The sequence below is a fragment of the Sphaerodactylus townsendi genome, linkage group LG06 (genome assembly GCF_021028975.2).
Source record: "Sphaerodactylus townsendi isolate TG3544 linkage group LG06, MPM_Stown_v2.3, whole genome shotgun sequence".
Classification (NCBI taxonomy): domain Eukaryota; kingdom Metazoa; phylum Chordata; class Lepidosauria; order Squamata; family Sphaerodactylidae; genus Sphaerodactylus; species Sphaerodactylus townsendi.
The window spans coordinates 17,284,168-17,303,753 of NC_059430.1; the positions used below are offsets into that span (position 1 = coordinate 17,284,168).

Below are 19,586 nucleotides of genomic sequence, written 5' to 3' on the forward strand. Positions count from 1 at the left end.
AAGCACATGAAGTCTCCATAATATAGCCACTGGGCCTCCCAGCTGCCTTGAACCATCCGGAAAGGTGAGAGACAAATGAGGTAATTAACAAATATCAATAAACAAACATCTTATGATGCCTTGTCTAAATGTCTTAACAAACAAATATAAATGAAAGCTCAGCCATGGGACTTACTACACAACTGAGGGCCGACTGTCACACTGGAACGGTTGTCAACCTATTTAATTCTATCCGGCTTTTCTCCCGAATGGAGACCAACAGCAGTTTACTTCATTCTCCTCTTGTCCTTTTCATCCTCAAAATAACAAACCCTGTGAGGTTGGTCAGGCCCTAAGTACTGTCTGGCCCAAGGTAACCCAGCAAGCTTCCACGACAGTGGAGATTCGAACCTTGATCTTCAAGATCCTAGTCCACTACACGACGCCAACGACTGAGATAAAATAGGAGGAAAGCAATCTAATCCATCCCACGCACAACTCCATCGACATAGAAACTAACTTTGCTTTAAAAAACTTGCAGTTATGACAGCTTAGTATCAGAACCTGAAAAAATTATCTTTTCAAAAGTATGAAGATTTTAAGCACTTCTAAATGTCATTGTCCTGACTTGGAGAGCACCGGCTAGTCCAAGCTCATCAGATTGTGTGTTTGATTGTGTGTTCCTGCACTGCAGGGGGTTGGACTTGATGGCCCGCGGGGTCCCTTCTGAATCTATGAGATCTCGGAAGCTAAGCAAGGTCAGCCCTGGTCAGTATTTGGATGGGAAACCACCAAGGAAGTCAAGAGTTGCTTGTGTAGAGGCAGACAATGGCAAATCATTACTGGACGTTTCTTGTCTGGAAAACCCTACCGTTCGTTCTCTGTAAGTTGGCTGCTACTTGATGGCAAAAAGAAAAAGGGAAAAAAATGCATTCCATTTCTATCCCTGGACTGATCACCATCTTGTCTTCTCTTCAGTGTAAGTATTTGATGCCATGAAGAACTCATACACATGACCACATCCCATGAACAATATCTGATAGTGTGAAGAGCTGCTTGGGGTGCGTGCTGCAACTAAAGTCTATCTCGATAACAAACGTTGTTATTTATAACAAAAGCACGCTGCCATTTCAGTAAACGCAAGGCTAGGTACACATGGCCAGGAACAAATATAGCAATGTATCTCAAACTGGATATCAGAAGTGCAAAGCCAGCCAACCACACAAGACTGTTGTATGCTATATTTCTGGGGAAGAAACTCCCGGAATCCAGCTGAACATCTGGCAATTGGAATCCTTCCAACTTGTGTCACTTTTGGGATTTTCACTGAAGGGATATCATTTACACAGAGCCTTTGAGTTCTAAGTGTATATTTTGGGATCCCCTTTCTGTTTGTAATGTCTTATCCATGTTTTGTATTTTTCTTTATTGTTGGTCTTTTGGTCTTTTGATAAAAACATATTAATTATTTCTATTAAAGGTATAGTTTTAACGCTGTTCTTTGAGCCAGACGGAGGTTTTCTCTTTGCAATATCTGTACTGTTTCTGGCTCTTCTTGCATACTGAAGAAACTCCCTTCCCCCAGACACCTCAACACCAGATGCAAACAAAAGAGAATATCAGGCAGCTGGTGTACTTTGCACCCAATTCATGAGCCACTGAACAGTTTCACTGAGGGCAGCATCCCCATTTGCAGCCGTGAGCCTTAGAAAAGCACCTTTTAAAGCACCAAGGAACGGCTGCACTGTTTTCTCCCAGAAACATCTGTTTTTGAGGCACAAGAAAACTTGGGCATCTGCTTCAATTAAATGAAGCACAGGAGCAACTTTTCTCCCACCAGATAAACAGATGTTTCTGGGAAAAGACGGGGCAGTCGTTCCTTGGTGCGTTAAAAAGCAAAAGCCTTTCAAACTCGCCTGGGACAAGGGGCGACGGCTACTTAGCAAGCAAATGTGTGGCAAACTATACGGAGGAGGAGCCCTGAGGAGCCCTTTCATCGCCAAGGTGTGTGAAATGGCTCTCTCTTCCCCTTCTTCAGACCTTCAGGCCTCTAAAGATAGAGGGCAGAAGGAGTGAGCCATGATATGCAGTCACCACAATACTGTATTATCTTGGTTCCGTGATCATTCATTCATTCTCTCTCAAAACGGTTTTTTTGCAGTGAATATCATCAACTAGGAATTCTGCTGCCTGCTCCCTCCCACACACCCCCAATTCTAAAAAACGCACCAAACCTCCATATCCCGAAAGGGGAAAACACAGTGCACATCTGCATGTTGTTTCATTTAATTCATTTCTTGCAGGTTTTGCAGAATTCAGAGTTTTCTATCCCAGGTTTGTTTGCTTGTTTGGTGTTTTTTTGGGGGGAGGGGGGGAACAGGGAAGCTGCAAGAAAGTAGTCAGGAGGTGGTTTGGTTTGTTTTTGCTGTCAAGACACAGCTGACTTACGGCCACCCTGCATGGTTTTCGAGGCAAGGAACATTCCGAGGGGGTTTGCCGTTGCCTGCCTCCGCATCACAACCCTGGTGTTGACACCAAAAATATACTTCTGCCAGGCAGTGAGTACAATTTACGACAACATAAGGACCAAATACATTAAAGAACTTCTCCCAATTGTAGGGGATATTGACAACACTGGGAAATTGATTTGTTTATTGCCCGATGGTGATCCATACATTTCCAACCGCAATTAGAATTAAGCTACCTATGGTGTAATGATGAAATGTCTTATTATTTGACAGGGATATTTGTACCAGTACTAATTAAGTTCTTTTTAGCTATATTGGTATGTACTGGGTGTTTTCTGTGTTGGTTTTAATATTACTATATGTTTGTGTATGAGGAGATTGTGAAGGCCTAAGGCTAAGACAATAAACTTACTACTACTACTACTACTACTACTACTACTACTACTACTACTACTACTACAATCTGCCCAGAACTTCTCCCTCCAGAGGCTTCGTTGAAATTCCTCAGTGAACGGGAGCTCCATAAGAGCTCTACGAAGCATGAGGTGTTCCCTGCGGACGGTGCTTATTAGCCTAATTTGAAACGTATGCATTCAAGAGTAGTACCGTTCCCGAAGCTCCTGATGTAATCAGATCCCCGAGTTGTACACAGCGCAGGAAGCAAAGCGGCCACCGAATAAAGCAAAACATTGTCAAGAAGAGAAGAGAGAAAGAGTAAAATGACACGACAACTTGAGCCCAAGTTTCTCATTTTTTTCCCAAGTCTTCCTGAAACAGGCACATTAAGAAAGGTAAATCATTAGCCCCAAATATACAGTTAATGGACTCCTTTGGGGTTCAGACCCATTCTACACGTCTTGCCCCCGTGACAACAAAGCCCAAATTGCAATTTTTATCTCAACAGAGCGATCCCTCCACTGTTAACAATCCAGAATTTAATTAGCGGTATTACTTACTGTGGAACAATTTTTTTTTTTGCCCCCAACACGCAACTGAACTGAAAAATAATTAAACTCTGAATTTTTTCCCCAAAAACCAGCCCAATGCATTAATCAGGCAATTTCCACTTAAACTTTTAAAATATTGATTTTAAAAAGCATGCATGTAAACAAAACAAAACCACCTCCACCTCCCCCCCCAGAAAACATGTTTCCATACATCAGAAGGGCAAACTTCCAGCCTAATGGCTAATTTGTTTAACAGGTCTTACAATCACATGTAAGTTTGGAGTCCAGACCCATAGCAGGATTCCTGCCAGACTTAGTTTGCTATGGGCCTATTTCAAACCAAGATGAATGGAAGAGATGGCTATCTCAGAACCAAGTTCCCCAAATAGCTTATGCTCAAGGAAAACACATCCTTCTAATCAGTATCCTTGAAACATTGAAAAGGAAACTGCAAATATTCTGACGACAGCCCCTGCGTCTGTGTCCTATTGAAAAACCAGTTTCGCCCGCTGCTGAACAGAAGCTACCCCCCCCCCCCACATCTTTGTTCTGGCTGCCTACCCTCTTCCTTTTGAAACCTGTATTTCCTTGCTGGCTCCCCCCCTCCCCCCCCAACAGAATCCGTCTGTCTGCTTCTCAAGCTTGGCTGCCTTTCTCATTTTGTCCCATTTCTCCTGTTGCTCCTTCCTGGCTAGGTTGATGCACGCATGGAAGTTCATTCATATAAAAGCAATCAGTGTTTGGAGCTGGACAAGTGGACTGCAGGGGAGGGGTGGGGGGGACTTAACACAGACTTGTGTGGAACTTAACAATCAGACATGGGTGGTGGCCAGGAGAAAGCGTTTCAGTCTGGTCTCCTAGCCAGAAACACAAGGGGGGTGGGAGGGAGGGGGTTCGAAGTCACTGGCTGTACTGTTCCCGCGGGCAGATGCACAGCTGTTTGCCGGCGGCAGCACAGCACTCCAAAAGATCTCCAAGGTCCCTGCTGTTTGAAACTCAACTGCTACCTGGGCGCTCTGAAATTAGAAAACTACAAGAGAATAAGGTTTCAATGAGCTGGATGCAAAAGCACAAGGATTGTTCTCGTTGTACCAACCAGCCAAATCATACTGCAGGGTATATCTACATAACAAGGTGCGGGATCTTGGGATCTTCCTGGCTGGGGAACTGTCAATGGAATCCCAGGGGGCAGCAACGACCGGGAGAGCCCAATGTCTCCGGCTGGTGTGCAAGCTCTGTTTTTATCTGGTCCAGGATGACCTGGTAATGAGCTAAAGGTGGGGCTGCCTTTGAGGACAGTCCAGAAGTTTGAGATAGTGTAGAACAGGGGTGTCCGACTCTGGCGCTTCAGATGTTCATGGACTACAAATCCCATCAGCCCCAATTGGCCATGCCAGCAAGGGCTGATGGGACTTGTAGTCCATGAACATCTGGAACTCCCTAGTGTAGAATATGGTGGCCTGTCTGCTGACCGGTTCCTCGTACATCATCTCAATTGTGAGGAGTGCTCACAATTGTGAGGAAAGTAGGGCTTTCAATGCCCTACTGGACCCAATTCAAAGTACTGGTACTAACCCATAAAGCCCTAAACAGCTTCGGTCCTGGGTATTTGAGAGAGTGCATCCGTCCATATGCTCCTGCCTGGGCACTGAGATTGGAGGAGGAGGCCCATCTGGCTATCCCTCCACCTTCAGAAGCGAGGGAGGTGGGGACAGCCCGCAGGGCCTTCTCAACAGTGACCCCTGCACTGTGGAATGCCCTCTCACTAGAGGCCCACCAGGCACCTGCTCTTTTGGAGTTTCAGCGCCAGGCATAGACCAGCCTCTTCATCCAGGAACCCCTTGGGAACACATGTATGGCTGCTGCGTTCCAGAGACACATGCGTGTATAAAGACTTCATGTCTAGATGCCAGCATTTTTGTTTTCTTCTAAACTGTGGTTGATGGAGGTTTGCACAGCAGGGAGAGTAATTTATCCTGCAAAGAAGTGCACTTATCTTTCTCCGTGTTACAGATTAATTTGGCATTTTTATTGGCAAAGAGTGATGAAACTTATGAAACAGCGTTTAGGCAGCTTTCGGTATATTTGCCTATGTCTATTCATCGCCTATATACCGTATATACTCGTGTATAAGTCAGCCCGCATATAAGTCGAGGCACCTAATTTTACTACGAAAAACTAGGAAAACTTATTGACTCGCGTATAAGTCGAGGGCGGGAAATGCAGCAGCTACTAGTAAATTTCAAAAATACAAATAGATACCAATAAAATTACATTAATTGAGGCATCAGTAGGTTAAATGTTTTTGAATATTTATTTCAAAGAAAAACAGTAAACTAGCTCTGTAAGTGGAAAAGAGGGTCAACAATATGGTCTCAACAATAAATGTTTATGTTAACAGTACCAACATTTCAGAGTATCTTTAAGAGACCCTCCTAATGATACCACCCAGGTTTGGCGAAGTTTGGTTCAGGGGGTCCAAAGTTATGGACCCTCAAAAGGGTAGACCGATCCATTAGCTTCCATTGGAAACAATGGGGGATGGGAGCACCCACTTTGGGGATCCATAACTTTGGACCCCCTGAACCAAACATCGCCAAACCTGGCCGGTATTAGCAAGAGATTATCCTGATGATACCACCCAAGTTTAGTGAAGTTTGGTTCAAGGGGTCCAAAGTTATGGACCCTCAAAATGTAGTCCCATCTACTATTAGCTCCCATTGGAAATAATGGGGGATGAACCAAACTTTACCAAACTTGGCTGGTATCATCAGGAGTGTCACCTGATGATACCCTGAAATTTTGGTGCCACTAGCCTAAAAACTGCACCCCTGGTGGCCAACAAAGTAAAAACCCTAAAATATTTTTAAAACACACCTCACTCATGTATAAGTCGAGGGGGGCTTTTTCAGCACAAAAAAATGTGCTGAGAAACTCAACATATACATGAGTATAAACAGTACATTAGACTTAAGGCAAATGTGCGCCAAATGTCTATATACCGTTTGACTGCGACTGACACTGTGTTCTTGCTAATATAAGCACCATACAGACTGATTGTTGTGTTGTCTTTACTTTATGAAAGCACATTTTGCTGATACAAACAATTTTGGTTGCGTCACCTTGCTCACACAAGCATCACATAGATTTGTCTTGTATTATTTATATTTTTTGTAAGCATTAATCGCTGATGCAAATAATTCAGCCTCAATACAGGTTTTTGTCATTATTCTTTCCAACTATATTCTGGCAAGTATTGTTGTAGCCAAATCATGTTATTCCATCCGAATGAGCAGTTCGGCTGTGATTCTCCATTTATGTTGTACTGAACAAAATATCCAATCCGGGTTGTACAAAGTAGGTTGCACAATCCCATTCAGGAATCCACCAGTCCCTTGATACACAATTGGACTATTAATACAAAAGGTCATACAAGAGAATAATTCTAATTTCCAAATACAATAATTTCTTGAAAAGTCTGATAAAGTGCTTCTGCCTGTTCAAAACTAGTACAGAGTGCAGAAGAGTTCTGAATCCAAGTTTTACAAAGCAGGACAGCAACATCTGCTGGACACGATGTGTATTAAACAAGAGTATATATTGACAACCGAAAGACTAGCACAAGCAATATGAGTTGATTCTCAATACCTGAGAGAATACACTGCTGCATAATTATTCTTGGAGCAGACGGAGCAAATCAGATCAGCAGAAATCTCAGGAAGAAAATCAACTTTTAACGTCCACTAGTGCCTCAAAGTGAAGACAGACTATCAAAGATGTCTTTAGTTGAATTCAAACAGCTTCATCAAATTTACAAACAATACGTCAGCATTCACCTTATGGGACAAGTGTCAAACTCACGGCCCTCCAGATGTTATGGACTACAGTTCCCATCATCCCCTGCCAGCAAGATGCAGGAGGGCCGTGAGTTTGACACCTATGCCTTATACGGCTTCCTTCATGTTGTAGAAGAGAGAATGTAACAGCTGATCTGTTTGACAAGACCAATGAACCATCTAATCCAGCTTCATCTCATGATTGTTCTGAACCAGCCAGGAAGTTTCAAGTCCTAGTATTTTGAGAGAAGTATAAGCTTTCTCACCACCACTACTTTCTCTGCCCTCATGTACAGGTTGATCTACATACCTCAGGTCACCCCTGAAATCATCTTTCCTCTAAACTAAGGATCTCCTTGGTGGCCTCCCATCCCAGTACTAACCAGGGCCAATCCTGCTTCTGAGATCTGATGAGATCCTGTTACTTCCAAGCCATCCAGGTCAGGGCTTAAAACAGTCAAGTCATAGATGAATTATGGTAAACCTGTAGGGTTTTCCGGGCAAAAGACAAACAGGAAATTTCCTCCCTCTGCATAGCAACCCTGGACTTTCTTGGTCATCTCCCATCCAAGTACTAACCAAGGTCCTAGCTTCTTAGCCTTTTCTTATAGGGAAGGCACTCCAACCCCTGCTAAATTTGTATTTGCTTTTCTGAGCTACGATAAGTGTTTTGAGATACACAGACCAAAACTGTACACAGAATTCCAAGTGCAGCCATACCAGGGATCCATACAAAGGCACAGGCCCCTTTTTGTTTTCAATCGCTTTCCCTAGTCAGCTTTTGCTTCCAGACCACTCTCAACACTGTTTTTAAGCAGCGGGGACACGCCCCGCAAACACACCAGCTAAATTCACTCAAGCTACATCTCCACATTCAAAGGCACTGCCAGGGGGCCACATCAGTGGAAGCCCTCAGCTTCTGTGCCCTCTTGCTGGATATCCAGATGAACTGGTTGGCCACCAGATGAGCTAGGATTCTGGATTAGATGGACCACTGGTCTGATCCAGCAGGGTTTTTCTTATGTTTTTAGGATGCTGGGCTAGATGGATTACTGGTCTGAACCAGGAATCCTTCTTGTGTTCTGAAGATGCTGGATTAGATGGACCACTGGTCTGATCCAGCAAGGTTCTTTTTATGTTCTTAGGATGCCAGATTAGGTGGACCGCTGGTCTGATCCTGCAGGGCTCTTCTTATGTTCTTAGGATGCTGGGTTAGATGGGTTACTGGTCTGATCCAGGAGTCCTTCAGATGTTCTGAAGATGTTAGATTAGATCAGGGGTAGGGAACCTGCGGCTCTCCAGATGTTCAGGAACTACAATTCCCATCAGCCTCGGTCAGCATGGCCAATCCCTACCCCTGGATTAGATGGACCACAGGCCTGATTCAGCAAAGTTCTAATGCTTTTAAGATACTAGACTAGGTGGACCACTGGTCTGATCCAGCAGGGCTGGAGATGGAAAATCTGGACTTTGTAGCGTGTGCCCCCTTCCCATTCTTTGCACCATTTATCTTCACTGATCTATCGCTGTGCCCTAGTGTGTTCTGAAGTACAGTTCAAGAAGCCTAGCTAATAAATCCTCAGAATTCACTAGCCAACAAAACACATCACCCCTGTACCAGCCTGTGACAGGTTGGATGCCACCAGCTTTTCTGCTGGCAGAAGAGGACTTGAAGGGTTCTTCTACCTGCACTTCTTCCTCACTGAAGCCTCCTATTCCATGTGGATCCCCCAATCCCCAACAGAGTCTTTGGGGGGAATTAAAAGGAGCTACTGAAGGAAGGGGAAAACAGAGAGTGCTTCACTTGCCTAGTAGAAAACAGGATGGACCCATAGTAGTTATCAATAGTATGGCTGCACCTTGAAGGAAATAAGACAAATGCACACAAAACCCTGCTTCATCTAAACATCTGCCGAGTCTGATTAACTATAGGAGATTCTTACTCATCACTGGTGTCCAGGCCATTTACACGCTAGCTTCACAGGTGCCTGCAGCAATCTGATTTTTCAAACATAAGGCTCTCCTTAATACTGCAGCATCCTTTTATCAGAGGAGGTTCCTTGGCAGCCTCCCCTTGCCCTGCTTCTTAGCAGCCCATTCAATAGTTGCAAAACTGAACACAAGACACAGTCACTTGCCCAGCACCTGACAACTACAACTAAGGGCCAAGTAAGAATTTGAACCCAGGCCCAAACATCCAAAGAGCCATCTCTACCTGCATAAGCCTAGGAGGCCCAAGCTGTGCGATCTTCATGCCAACACCTGCTGCCTTGACAGAAGAAAGCTTAGCCACAACCCACTCCTGTGCTTTTCATAGCTCCAGGGCTGTGGAGGCTAATGGGAGCACAGAGATTTCTCTCTGTATCTGATTGTTGTATAGAAGGGTTGTTTGGTTGTTTGTTTGGTATATTCCTTGGATCAATGGATTTTAAATGAGATTCAGTTTTAAAGATACAACACTAGCTGCCTTGAACACTTAACGGGAAAGATGAGGTATGTACTGTGGCCAAGAATGGGCTTGGATCAAAGCCAGCTGGAAGGGGGATATATCTTCAGAACGGGGAGCCACGAAGCAGGCTGGGCCCTAGGGCAGTGATGGCGAACCTTTTTGAGACCGAGTGCCCAAATTGCAACCCAAAACCCACTTTATCGCAAAGTGCCAACACAGCAATTTAACCTGAATACTGAGGTTTTAGTTTAGAAAAAATGGTTGGCTCCGAGGCGTGCATTACTCAGAAGTAAGATTGATGGTAGTCGGTGGCTTTGCTTTGAACTCTACCGTGCAACTCTACCAACAGGTGAATCACGACCCTAGGAGGGTTTACTCAGAAGCAAGCTCCATAGCCAGCAACCGAGCTTACTACCAGGTAAAGGATCGCGCTTTAGTTCTTTGCATGAATATTAGTGGGGTTTAACAGAGCTTAACAGGGTTACCTACACTGCTTCCCCAAAACTAGGTCTTAGATTTAATGCTAATAATTGAGCCCAGTGGCCCAGGCCAGCCTAGATGTGTGTGTGTGTGGGGGGGGGGGGGACTCTGTTTGTGTGTGCCCACAGAGAGGGCTCTGAGTGCCACCTCTGGCACCCGTGCCATAGGTTCGCCACCAGTGCCCTAGGGGAATGCCAGGAAAGGCTCCACCTGCAGGCCAAGTGTGGCCAAGCACCCATACAATTGCCCAGGATCGGTTAGCTCAGTGTTTCCCAACCTTTTCGAGGTCAGGGTACCCTTGACCTCACTCTTCATATCTCACGGTACCCCTGCCGCCACCCTCCACCTTCCCCTCCCATTACCCCTGCTTGCCACACTTCCCAGGGTGAAGGGAAGCACTGGGGTGGGGGGTGGGGGGTGGCTGCTGACCTTGTGGCAGGCCCTGCCTCATGGGCCAGCTCCATGTCCTTGCTGGCGCCGGTGGGAGACACCACAAAAATGAGGGGGGGCGGCAGTGTTGCCGCGGTACCCCTGGGACATGCTCAGGGTACCACGGTACTCTGGTTGAGAATGGCTGGGTTAGCTCATAGGTGTCAAACTCGCGGTCCTCCAGATGTTATGGACTACAGTTCCCATCATCCCCTGCCAGCATCATGTTATGGACCAGTAGTCCATAACATCTGGAGGGCTGTGAGTTTGACACCTATGGGTTAGCTGCATCCGTGGGTATTGGGGGTAAAGGAATAGCCCTCGGGGTATGGAACTCCCGGGGAGGGTCCCAAGGGCCTGGTGAAATTTTAAAAGGTAGACCAGGGCACATGGGCAGCAGATGCGGAAAAAGAGCATCTGGAAACCAGGGCGCAAGAGGGGAACACTGTGAAGGAACTGCCAAAGACAGCCCAGTAATATCTCTGGACCAGCTGTGGTGAAGAGTCGCTGATAGTTGCTTTTTGATCGTCTCAACAAAACAGGGTTGCATCGCCCATTTGAGACGGCCTCTCATTTACAGCTTCCTGGGGATGGAAAAACTACTGTGTTTTTTGCCTAGTCTATTCCAAGCTCCCATTCTGAGGTGGCCTGGGAAGGCATGTCCACTCCGACACACATGCTTTTAAAAAATAAATTTGCTAAACGCTGACACTAGTGTGGGGTTCCTGATTTGGTCCAATGGGCACAGATGTGCCCAGAGACCAATTATGGTCCTTGCCAAGTGTTTTTAGAAAGTGGGCAGAGCTAAGAGAGAGATTTGCCTGGCAGGGCTTCTGACTGGCTGTGCAGAACCTCTGCCTGAAATGGGGAAGAGGTCCTATTGGAGTTATATATGCTCATGCTCCTTGATATTCTGCAGTAGGCTCCGAATCCTGCAGTAGCCATTTTAACTGGTTCCGCCTCCTGTGGTAGCCATTTTGTGATTCCAAAGATGCCCGCAGGCTCGGAAAGGTTGGAGACCCCTGCACCAGCGTAATATCACAGAAGCGGACAGGGCACTCTCTTGACAGATGTGGGCAGCGACGTGACCTTTCCCCACACATCCATCCCCACGTGAAGCGCTGTTACCACACTGAATGCCTCCCTTTACAAATTGCTGGGAAATCATACAGAAATAATACATCCCGAAGACCAATTTTATCCTCGCGCTCTGCTGAATGACAATGAACCGCCACTGTAGGCAGCCAGCACGTGAAGCAAACATCAGCCGCGCTCAGAAAACAAGCAGGCAAAAATAAAAACAGAGAAGTGATTCATTTCTCACCTTCTTGAGAAGAGACAATGGGTGGCATGTAATCAGGAATGTACTCTTTCCTTTCTTCTGCATCTTTGCTTCCAAGCTGCGGGAACTGCAAGACATTATTTTTGCTGACAGGGAACGAGGGGATTTGATGCGTGAAAGTGACTGGCTCAATATTGAGTATGTAATCTTCCAGTTCATGCAGGTTGACCCCCATAAGCTTGAAGGCATCCTCAACATCCTCCAAAATTGGATCTGTCCGACCATCTGGAACAAAAAAGGAATTTTAATAAGGATCAGCTATTTAATAAGGCTTTAAAAAACGAGCACTGGAGGCATCCCCTGTATGTCAGAAAAGCGCTCATCGAGCGGCTTTAATATTGAAAGACAAGTCGCGACCGGCACCCACCCACCTGAGGCATGCAAGACCTTCATTCAAACGACTAGGGACGTTAAGAGCTTTTCAGCCTCTGCTACGCCGTCACTTAAAAATTTGGAATTTTAGATACATTTCTTTTTAGCTCAGGTTCCAACATTAACACATCAATACTCACAGGGAAAGGAAACAAATGGCATCAGAGGAACTCCTTTTCATATATTCCTATGTCAAACTCAACTGCGCCATCACACCCAGAGCCAAGTCAGACTATTTATGGGGTGCTGTGTGGTTTCCAGGCTGTATGGCCATGTTCTAGCAGCATTCTTTCCTGATGTTTTGCCTGAATCTGTGGCTGGCATCTTCAGAGGATCATACAGCCATACAGCCCGGAAACCACACAGCACCCCAGTGATTCCGGCCATGAAAACCTTCAACAATACATCAGACTATTTATGTTTGATTCTCCTGCATAGACAGAAAACTGGGGGAGTGGTAAGCAGCAGAAACAGCACAAGGGCCCGTCACTCACCCATCTTGCCAATTTGGTTCTCTGGGATTAAGATGTGAAGGGGGGGGGAGCCCAGGATGTTAAATCTTCTCCTCACCCCCAGACCTTTCCACCAAAGCCTTACACCCTCAATTGGTTTTGCCAGGATCCCAGCAAGACAGTTAACAACGGGATGTTTTTGGAGGACAGTGATTTATAGGGTCACCACAACTTGAAAGCAACTTGGCAGTACTTAATGCACATACGCACACATATGCACACAAAGCTAACAACTAAACAAGATAATATCAGGTGATTACAACTGCTGTGTAATGTAGTCATGTACAGCTACGCAAACTCTCTTTTCGCCTTCAAATTCCTCCATTTGCTACAGCATATGAAAGAAACAAAATATTGGATGACAGAAAAGGGGATTTTCTACTCACTTCCCTCTCCTGATAGTCTAATCTAGTGATTCCCAACCAGGGTTCCGTGGTACCCTGGGGTGCCGTGAGCCTGTCCCAGGGGTACTGCGGCAACGCTACCAGCCCCCCTCACTTTTGCGGTGTCTTCCACCAGTGCCAGCAAGGACATGGAGCTGGCCCAAGAGGCAGGGCCTGCTGCAAGGTCAGCTGCCACTTCCTGCCCCACAGTGCTTCCCTTCACCCTGGGAGGAGAAGGTGGTGGGGGTGGCAAGCAGGGGCACTGGGAGGGGAAGGTGGGGCAGATGGCAGGGGTACTGTGAGATATGAAGAGTGAGGTCAAGGGTACCATGATGTCAAAAATGTTGGGAAACACTGGTCTAACCCTTGCTCCCTGTACATTTTCTTGAGTATCCATCTACCCCAAGGCATACAGCACTGGAGGGTACAACAGGCAGTAATGAAACAGAGGAAGCAAGAAAATGCTCCATGCACGTGCCTCTCCACTCACACTAGAAAGGATCAAGTCTAAGTTTGGTAATACACATACAAAATCAAGGAACAAGGAAAATCAAGGAAAGTGGGAAAGCTTTTCAATCCATGCAGTCCTTCAGTTCTCAGAAATCCTCTGTGATAAACTGGAAGTTTCAGAATCAGAAGCTGTCACTCCTGCAAAATTGATTCTGATCAGAGACAGAAACTCAGTTCTAACACATCAGTGAAACTACGTTCTGGTTATTATTGTAATAACTCTGAGTGATATGTGGCTCCGTGGGCTCCCGCTCTTTTCATACAGTTAAAATACCAAAAGATGAAGACTTCTGAATCCATATCAAACCACAGTTTGTTGCGACATCTAACCACAAACACAAGTTTGCATTCTTCCCTCCAAATAGGATTCCAAACTGTGGTTTAATCTGGATGGGAAAGAAAAAAATATACAGTTTGAAATCTGGACATAAATGACATAAATCTGGTGTGAATCCAGAAGCTTATGATCTTAAACATCCCTCTCTTACTATACATAAACATTAGCAATAGAGCCTGTTGTAGGAAAAAAACACAACAGGCTGTAAAAAAAACTCATCCTCCCAGGGCAAGAGACATGGACAGGGCATATCTATAGGAAATGGCACCCAGTGCAAACACTGAAATTGCACTCCTCAAAACATCCCAGCTTTGCCAAGGAGGGGCAGCACGCAGCTTTCATAGGCACCATCCCCTCTGTTTGCAAAGCTGGATCCTGCTTTTGTGAAGGGGGAGGGCAGCAGGATGCCTGCGAAGATGGGGAGACTTCTCCCCATCTCCACAAGCACCCCGATCTGGGTGGGCGTGGTGAGACTTCTCCCCCGCACAGTCCTGCTCTCACTGCCTCAGCCTGAGTCATTCCAAGTGCGATGAGGCCTTCCCCCTCTCCACCAAATAGCCTGGAATGGGTGGCCTGCTCAATCCTGGCTGCTGGGACTGGACTTGCTGCTGACTTACTTGAGAGCTGGTTGATACCCATAGCAGACCAGAGCCTACAAAATGGCGGGCGCAACTGCACAAAAGCGAAAGTGCAAAAAAACAACACACACCTTCTCCATCTCCATGTTTCTCCCTTGCTAAGATTATCATTGTGGATGCAATGCTTCTGCTACTCAGCCCTTTCTCTCTTGCCATTTGTCCTCAGTCGACCTCATAGAGGCACTAAGGCAGTGATGGCGAACCTTCTCGAGACCGAGTGCCCAAACTGCAACCCAAAGCCCACTTATTTATCGCAAAGTGCCAACACGGCAATTTAACCCGAATACTGAGGTTTTCGTTTAGAAAAAAACGGTTGGCTCCGAGGCATGCGTTACTCAGTGGTGGTAGTTGGTGGCTTTGCTTTGAAGCAACCATGCAACTCTTCCAATGGGTGAATCACGACCCTAGGAGGGTTTACTCAGAAGCAAGCCCCATTGCCAGCAACCGAGCTTACTCCCAGGTAAAGGATCGCACTTTAGTTCTTCACATGAAAATCAGTAGGGTTTAACAGCACTTAACAGGGTTACCTACACTGCTTCTCTAAATTTAGGTCTTAGGTTTAGTGTAATAATCTCCCTGAAATAATTGCGCTATTATCACAATAATTGCACTATTATCACATTATCACAATTGCACTATTATCACATGCACTCTGTGCATGCGTGCCCACAGAGAGGGCTCTGAGTGCCACCTCTGGCACCCGTGCCATAGGTTCGCCACCACTGCCCTAAGGGCTGTTCATGAGTGTGATCTTCCTCCCCTCCATTGTCATAACAGCCCCGTAGCTTTCTCCCTTACCACCTATCTGCATTTCCACAAAAATCCCACTAAACTCTTTCCCAAGTCCTGCTTTGCCCTTCCACACACACCCCAAACTCTCCCATATTACCAAGACAACACCAAAGATCTCACACACACCGCTCAACAATATCCTGCGTTTACTCTTTCCCATCTGTCAGACCTTCATCATGATAACCGCATAGTTCCCCTTCCCAGCTCTCCCATCACTATGTCAGTTACCAGATTCACCTTCCCATTCAACATCTAATCCTTGTTACAACCCCATGACGCTCCTCTGCTCTCCAGTCACCATGATAACCACATGGTCCCATCCACTGTGTCCTCACCATGGCAAGTCCATGGCTCTCTTTCCTATCTACCCTGATTACATGGCTCAGCCTGGTCTGGCTGGGGGCCCCTGGGAAGAAGACTCAGATGGAGAGGAGGGGACAGTCTTGGTTCCAGATTCCCAGGCACTGCCTGTAAACGCAGAGCCTGAGCAGTCAGTAGTTTCTGCAGGACCAGGTCCAGAGGCTCAGGCAGAGCATTCAGGCTGGGATCCACAGCCAGCTCCAAGCTCTGAGATTCCCCAGCCAGGGTGAAGCTCTGAAACTCTTCAGCCTCTTGACACTAAGCCAGAGGGGACCCTGCCAGCTCTATCTCCCACCCACCCCTCCCGTCTCCAGAGCCCCAGGAACAACACAGGAGGAGGCTGCGTGCTAGCTTATAGCAAAGGAGACTCAGCAGCAGGTTGGCAGCTATAGGGTGAGCTGGATTGCATGCAAAGCCTTTGCAGAAGCCAGACTAAAGTAACCCAGCGGCACGAGGTTGCTGCTCTAGTGAATGGAAGGCTGGCTATAAAAAAGAGGTTGAAGCTGAACTAGTTTGTGGCAGCAACACGGTTCAGTTTGCAGGTCACTGTTTCTAGTCTTGTCTTGGTTCCAGGCTCTGTGTACGCATTAAACTACTGAACCCGCAGAGAACTGTGTCTAGTTTGTCTTTGATTCTTGAGGGCCTATCTATGACACTCTTCTCCTCCCCATCCCAATGCCTTGACTCACCTTCCTCCATCTGCCCTACACCCACAGCAACATCAAGAGTCTTCTTCACTCAATAATTTATCAACCACCCCACAGCATCCCTTCCAAGCTCTCTAAGCATCACCATGCCAGCCACAACACTCTTTCTCCTCCCCCCTTTCACTGCTGCATCCATATCATGACTTCATGATACCCATTTCCCACATCTACCCAGTTGAAACTGCTGCCAGGGGCCCTAGATTGTGTGCTTCTTGAAGGCATCAGTGTGGCCACTGCTGGAAACACAGCGTTGGACAACAGAGCAGACTGGCCTAACCCAGCACTACTACTTTTATCTTCTTATGTGACAGCTCCCTGGCTCTTGTCCTGCCTACCTTGTTGCAACATCAGAAACATGGTTCTCCTGCTACACACTCACTGCTACATCACCATGAAAGCTCAATGGTTCCCCTTTCCATTATTGTCACCATGACAACTGCATGGTTCTGGACCATACCACTATCCATCCCTACAGTTCTTGCAATCCTTCCTCTCTACTTCATCCCCATGACAACCACATGGCCATCCCCTATCCCACTGCAATACCATGGTTCTTGCCTTGACTAATGACATAAAGAAGTGTCCTGCTGGATCAGGTCCCTGGTCCAATCATGACCATGTCCTGTTTGATTGTGGCCTACCAGTTGCCCTGAAGGACCAAGAAAACAAATCAGGGCCTCCTCACAATATAATTCAGAGATAGATTCATTAGGAGATTCCGTGTAGTCACCAGGAGTACAAAGCAAAGATTGATCCACTCAGTGAATTAGTTTAACCCCGTTATAAAGCCGTTTATGCTATAGTACAGCCAGGGATCTGCAACCTGCGGCTCTCCAGATGTTCATGGACTACAATTCCCATCAGCCCCTGCCACCATGGCCAATAGGCTGATGGGAACTGTAGTCCATGAATATCTGGAGAGCCGCAGGTTGCAGACCCTTGAAGACCATTTTTATGTGCACAGGTGGAAAATTCAAGAATTTTGTTCACTCTATCCTAACTACTCTACAACATCAATACTCCATCACTACAACAACCCCGTAGCTCTCCTTCCCAGGTTGGGTTGCCGATCTCCAGGTAGGGTCTAGAATGGTCCAAGAATTACTACAGAGATCATTTCCCCTAGAAAAAAGGGCTGCTTTGGAGGATGGATTGTACAATGTTATACCCTACTGAGGTCCCAGTCCAAAACCCAAACCTCCCAAGCTCCCCACCACCAATCTTCAGAAATGTCTCAGCCCAGAGCTTATTCCTTATTCCCAGTTGCCTCATCACCCAGTCAGTCACAAGGCTGTTCCTTCTCCTCCACCATCCCTCCTCTATGAATCCCTCCTCCCACCCCTGGGTCACCAACTCTACATCAAAAATTCCTGGAGGTTTGGGATGCAGCCTGCGGAGGGCAAATCTTGGTGAGGAAACAGACTTCAAGAGTGGTATAATGCCATCGAGCCCAATCTGCAAAGCAACCATCGTCTCCAAAATAACTGGTCTCTGTAGTCAGGAGATCATTTATAACTCCATAATGCCAGGCCTCATCTGGAGATTGGCAACCCTATCTCCCCACTGGCTCTGTCTCCTGACAATCACAAGGCACTATTACCCTACCATCCACTGCTCTGCTATAACCACATAGGTGTCATTGCTATTTACGGTTTTGCCATGACATCCACCCAGCAGCTGCTTCCCATCCTCTCATCCCCATGACAGCGACAAGGCACTACTTCCCCACCATCCACTGTCCTGCTATAACAGAGGTCTCACTGCCGTTTACCATGCTGTCACGACAACCACGTTGCAGCTCCACTCCCCAACTATGATAGTCTGGAGGCTCCCTATCCCCATGATAATGAAAAGGCACTATTCCCCCATCACCCACTGCCCTGCTATAACCACGGAGGTCTCACTACCATCTACCATGCTGCCATGACAACCACGCTGTAGCTCCCTTCCCCAACTATGATAGCCTTGTGGGCTCCCCATCCCCACAACTCCCCCATCATCCACTGCCCTGCTAAAACTGCGTAGGTCTCGCTGCCATCTGCCATGACAACCACGCTGCAGCTCTCCTCCCAATAGCCTGGAGGCTCCCTATCCCCATGATAATGATGGGGGATAATGAAAAGGCACTACTTCCCCACCACACATTTCCCTGTTATAACCACATAAGTCTCACTGCCATCTACCATGCTGCCATGACAACCAGGCTGCGGCTCCCCTCCCCAACTATGATAGCCTTGTGGGCTCCCCATCCCCCCAACAACAACAAGGCACTACTCCCCCCATCATCCACTGCCCTGCTAAAACTGTGTAGGTCTCGCTGCCATCTACCGTGCTGCCATGACAACCACGCTGCGGCTCCCCTCCCCAACTATGATGGGGGGGGGGCATTCCCAGGATAACACAAGGCACTACTCCCCCATCACCCACTGCCCTGCTGTAACCACGAAAGGCTCACTGCCATCTACCATGCTGCCATGACAACTGCTGCAGCTCCCCATCCCCATGATAACGACAAGGCACCACTCCTCCATCAACCACTGCCCTGTTATACCCGCGTAGGTCTCGCTGCCATCTACCATGCTGCCATGACAACCGCATCCGCCACTCTCCCGCCCCAACCACGACAACCCCTTCCCCTCATCCCCATGACAACTCACGGCCCCGCCTTCTCCCATCCCTATGGCAACCCCGAGGCGCTTCTCCTCAGCCGCCTCCTACTCACAGAGTTCGCAGTAGCGCCGGCAGCCGCGGCCCAAGGCGTGCAGGTAGTGCTGGAGGACGTCGGTGAGGAGGTCGCAGGCGGAGAGCTGCACCGAGTCCCAGCCCAGCGCCTGGCACACCTGCGCCACCGACACGCGCAGCAGCCAGCGCGAGTAGCTCTCGCACATTCTCGCCTCACTGCGCCGCGCCGCCCGGGGAAGCCCAGCCGGCGGCCATGGCCCGAGCGGAGTGGCGGGAGCGAGGCGAAGGCCGGTCACGCCGGAGCCTCCTCGGCCGCCTCAACCTCAGCCAGCGCCGCCATCTTGGGGTCGCGCGGGCAGCCCA

At 47.4% G+C, this 19,586-nt stretch overlaps 1 protein-coding gene across 1 annotated transcript in view; it reads right to left on the reverse strand.

Annotated features, from left to right (window-relative positions):
• The window catches only part of TAF3 (TATA-box binding protein associated factor 3), a 167,597-nt gene extending 148,011 nt beyond the window's left edge, over nucleotides 1-19,586 (reverse strand). Inside the window, 2 exon segments of the mRNA XM_048499552.1 lie at nucleotides 11,913-12,155; nucleotides 19,264-19,586. Coding sequence (XP_048355509.1) covers nucleotides 11,913-12,155; nucleotides 19,264-19,429 — 409 coding nt within the window. The 5' untranslated portion in view covers nucleotides 19,430-19,586.